The sequence below is a fragment of the Macrobrachium nipponense genome, chromosome 3 (genome assembly GCF_015104395.2).
Source record: "Macrobrachium nipponense isolate FS-2020 chromosome 3, ASM1510439v2, whole genome shotgun sequence".
Lineage (NCBI taxonomy): Eukaryota > Metazoa > Arthropoda > Malacostraca > Decapoda > Palaemonidae > Macrobrachium > Macrobrachium nipponense.
The window spans coordinates 89,046,995-89,051,994 of NC_087202.1; the positions used below are offsets into that span (position 1 = coordinate 89,046,995).

The 5,000-nt window shown below is 32.6% G+C and overlaps 1 protein-coding gene across 1 annotated transcript in view; it reads right to left on the minus strand.

Moving 5' to 3' along the window:
- LOC135222241 (uncharacterized) overlaps window positions 1-5,000 on the minus strand; it is a 10,964-nt gene that overhangs the window by 1,172 nt on the left and 4,792 nt on the right. The window contains exons 2-4 of the mRNA XM_064260363.1: window positions 2,080-2,159; window positions 1,783-1,834; window positions 1-1,156 (exon numbers count right to left, since the gene is read on the minus strand). The exon at window positions 1-1,156 is cut by the window's left edge and continues 1,172 nt beyond it. Coding sequence (XP_064116433.1) covers window positions 789-1,156; window positions 1,783-1,834; window positions 2,080-2,142 — 483 coding nt within the window. The 5' untranslated portion in view covers window positions 2,143-2,159 and the 3' untranslated portion in view covers window positions 1-788. The remainder of the gene's footprint in view (window positions 1,157-1,782; window positions 1,835-2,079; window positions 2,160-5,000) is intronic.

The window sequence follows — 5,000 nt, forward strand, 5'->3', positions numbered from 1 at the left end:
TTATTTTTGTCTTATCAAAACCAAGTTATTTCGTTTAGGGATCATGCTGCGGCAGGTCATGATGTCCTTAATAGGAATGCTTCAGTACTTCTGCACTTCCTTGGCTTTCACTATCATTCGCTTACCTAGTAGGTTATTTTGAACTTTCCGCATGAAAATTTGGATTTTTTTCTAGAATCCCAGTCATCGATAAATATCTAAATCTGCAATCTTGCTCCATTTCGAATTCCTTTTACTTTTTTGTATCTCGTTTTTAAGAGACATCCACTTTGATCAAATTATTTTCACAAGTTTTGCCTGGATGTTGAATGGTCTAATTTTGCATAGAGATTTCAATAACACTAACATATTTTGCTGTGATAATTGAAGCAACATGTTCCGTTTACATTTTAATGACCATATATTTTATAAGTAGGCTAACCATATTCATTCTTCGTTTACCTTCATTTTCTCTATATATTCTCACGAACCATATCCCTTCACCAAAAATTTGATGTGAATTATAGTTGAACCCAAGATGTATATGTTCAAAGGCTACTTATAGCAAATAATATAATTACTAGAAAAGATATCACTCATGAGTGACAAAGACTATTTTTTTCATTTACTTTTTGCTACACTTTTGATTTTTGCTCTTCAAATATGAAGTGGAAGCATTTCTTGTATTCATCATATGCAGGAAATAAAGAATTCGTCTCCAGAATCGAACTAAGTGACGGGCTTTGCGAAAAAGAAAAGTCATTGCAGGCACTTAGTGACAAAATTAGGATTCTAACTCAGTGATGTTTTCAAACTGTAGGCAGAGGCAGAGAAACTACTTTGCCATCTCTTCCACAGCAAACACAAGCGCCAGCGATTTCGTCTTCAGTAATTTGTCCACAAGTGCCATCGATTTTCGTCTCCCCTTCTAAACACTCTGTCCTGCAAGTGCCGGATTCGCCTCTACGTCCGCCAGTACAGAATCTTTCCATGCAGACTGGAAGTTTATCACCCCTCACGCAGCAGACGCAGGGTCTGACTGGACTGATTGCCGGAAGTGGTACTTGGGAAATGCTTGGGCATTTGCCAGGTGCTTGAATTTCGCCTTGTTGACAATTCCTCCTGCAGAAGCCCGCCTCGCCAGAGAAGGTGGTGCACTGGCCTCCACAGGACCTTGCTTTACATGCAAAAGGTCAGAAAATAAACAAATAAGTAGTATTTAACAACTAATTGATTAGTATTTTACCTATTGTACTATTTCATATATTTTATATTTATTATTAGTTCATTTAAAATGACTACAGATATGAAGTCCTTACTTACTGATAAAAATCTGCGCAACAGTGCAAGTCCTTTAAATATGATTTTTTACAGTATGAACATTTTCCAAATAGATTTTCCTATTGCATTATGTACTTAATTTGCAACCATGAATTTCACATTATTATTCCTACCACTGCTGTTAATACATATTTAAAAACCACGGAATATAATAATTTAGAAAAGGTTTCATGAAAACAGAAATCCCTCAAACTTCTGCCACTGCCGTGTTTATTATGACTAGAACTACATTATAACTAGAACTACTCGTATAACAAGCGACAATATTGTTAATGATAAAGTTACATATGAAAAATAAAGAGACACTTTCTTGCATTGTAGGGGCGTGATTTGCTATTTGACAAAATCTGTTCCTCATATGATTATCTTAAAAATTAGTTATGGCAGTGGCATGATTTTCAGTCAATAAATGAATCACCTCAAAGAAAATGTGTTGCTTTTCGTGTAAAAATATTAACTTACATAGAATTGGTCTCGCTTCCGCAGGTTCTTTGTTGATCATTTGTGCTCCTACCTTAGTAAGTTAAGAAGTAAGTAGAAAATTAGTGATAGAACCGATTAAACATCGATAAACCTACACTTATATTTAAGAGAATTTTGTGACTTTATAGCAATTAACTTGATTATTTTAGGGGAAGTGTATATTCACTTGTTCCGTCAAGCATGTTGGCTTGAGTTTATACATTCAATAATATTGACACTAAATTTATTATTATTGTTATTACTATTATTATTAGTTGTAGTATTATCATTGCTTACCTGGGCGAAAAGGTACATGGCAGCCATCAGAATGAGAGCAATTAAATGGAAAGTCGTCCCCATTGTATTTGAATGAGTACCTGAAGGGGAAAATATATATGTAAACATTTGTTCAAATTAATGACTTAATGAATAATTTTTTTCTAATCTGTTAAGAAAACGGCTCGTCTTATAATGCTGTGAGCGGCCTGTACCTGAGCATCAGGAAACTTGAATTTTGGTGGCTAACTTGAAGGGCACAGGCCTCCTACAACTTTAAGACTTCATTATTTAAAAAACAAATCCCGAAAGGCACCCCTCCAGATAACGAGCTTTCAAAAAAAAAAAAAAAAAAACAAGTATCTCGGCTGTATCTTTTACCGTTATTACTTTATTACTTTACATATATGTTAGGTCCCTCACCCACCAACCGTCCCAACCTTTACTATATCCCACGAACGCCAAAACTCGATATCTGGATCTCCGGAATGACTTACGGATTTAATTGAAATTTGGCCCGATTAGAGACCCTAGTGGAAAACCTCTGAAGCCAGAGTTTCATCCTGGTCGGGTGAATGTTTCCAGAGTCATAAAGAGCCAAAGTCGGGATTTTTGTGTACTCCTGCCACTGGGCTTTAGTAACCGCCAACTACCGTGGCGGTTGATGCGGTCTCCGGGTCTATTCACAAATGATTGAAGACGTTCTCATAAGAGCTGGGAAACGGGTTTCCAGGAAGAGAAACGATGGGGTTATGCAAGGCCTTTCGACTTTTGTCCTTTACTTACCAGACTGAAGAAATATAAAAGTAAGTTTGCAAAGAAAGTTCACATAAAGGATAGATGGAGATTACAAAAAAAAAAAAAAAATATGTACCTGGAATCCACCACAATCGAAGGATCCTTCAATTGTGTTGGATTCGGTTTCAGCTTCATTTCATGTTCACAGATCATAGCACGGCATCATTCATCTATAGCATACGGCCTCAGCAACCTTCGTATAGTCTTTATTAGATCTACCTTAAGCTTTAGAAAAGTCACTTGATGCCTGATAAATTTTTGCAGTCACTTCTGTTTCTTAACCATTTACTTTACCCTGCATAATGATGGGGCACTCATTCCTTTGACTCATTCCTTCGGGACTTCTTCATCAGATACATACATACTACTATACATACATATATATATATATATATATATATATATATATATATATATATACATGCATACATGAAACATTTTAACACGTTTGAAAAATATTGCAGTCAAACATTATAGTTTCGTCGAAATATTGCATATTGAAAGAGTTTTATCGCACTAGTATAATTGTTTTTGTCAACCGTGGCCCATAGGTTAATTCCATAAAACAGACAATGAAAACTTTAACACGTTGTTAGTTTAGCAATTTCGAGCCTAGATGAAAAACAGCACCATAAATCTGTTAAACTCTATTTTGAATGGCGAGAAATTCGTGTACCTATGAACATACATATACATTACAATTATACCTGTTTATATATTACTGATAAAATATATAATATATATATATATATATATATTATATATATATATATATAATATAGGATATCGCTATATATATATATATATATATATAATATATATAGTATATCATAAAATATATATATATATATATATATATATATTAATATATATATATAGTGATATAAAATATGTTTATATATATATAATAGGATATAATATATATATATATATATAATACTCACACATATATATATAGTATATCATGAATATACATATATATATAATATATATAAATATTATATATATATATATATATATATATATATATATATATACGCACACTCACACAAACACACACTAAGCAACACAACCCTTAACGTTTGTGGGGAATGAACGAATAAGCTTTCTACATCCTTGCCAAATTCGAACCAATGCATGTGAAGTTTCGGAAAGAGGCAATAACGGTACATGCACTAAAATTAAATAATAACAGTAAAGGTCAACTCATGCATACATATGCCTTGTCAAATCCACATAGGTTTCGTTGAAGCTGCGTCGTAGATTATTTGAATATATAATATTCTCTCTATAATATATATATAATATATATATCTATATTATATATAATATTATATATATATAATCTGCATAATTAATACATATAAATATTGGTGTAGCTATAATATATAATAAATATGTATTATATATATATATATCTTATAATATAATATATATATATATATATATCTAGCTGCCCTATAATCATATAACCTATGTACTATATATAGATATATATAGCTGCATAATTACATATAAATATGTGTATATCATATATATATATTATATATATTCTACAATATATATATATATATATATCTATATATGATAAAAAAACTTACTGATCCCAAAAAAAAAAACCCTTTGATTACACAAATGATAACTACTATGCATTTAAGGGACTGCGAGTCATCGTTTTTCTCAAATATCTTTCAAACTAATTATTTGATCAAGATGGTACTTTAGCAAAGTGTACAATACACCTCTCGCTAATTTTTGGTAATGTAGTGCATCGTCCAATGTTATTAGTTAAGGCGTTTAATCTTGACTTACAAGGTGTTGCCAAGCATTGCCAACCTATGCTTTCGAACGTGTTTTACTTCCCCCATCCCGTTCCTCCCTACCTACCCTCCCTCTCCCTTCCCCTCCTCATCCCTCCCACAACCCACTTTCCTGGCCTTCCCGTCTCCTCCCCCCTTCCCCTTTCCTGCTTGTTATATTATAATATTAAGTAAAAATGTAATAGATATGTTGGTTTTTAAAAAATCTGCGTTCATTTAATTATTTTCATTATATTTTCTTAAATTATATAAATGAGAGTAGGCTAAAGAGGGTAAGACCGTCGCCCTGTTCACCAAGGTCTCCTCTCTTCTCCTAAATCCCCC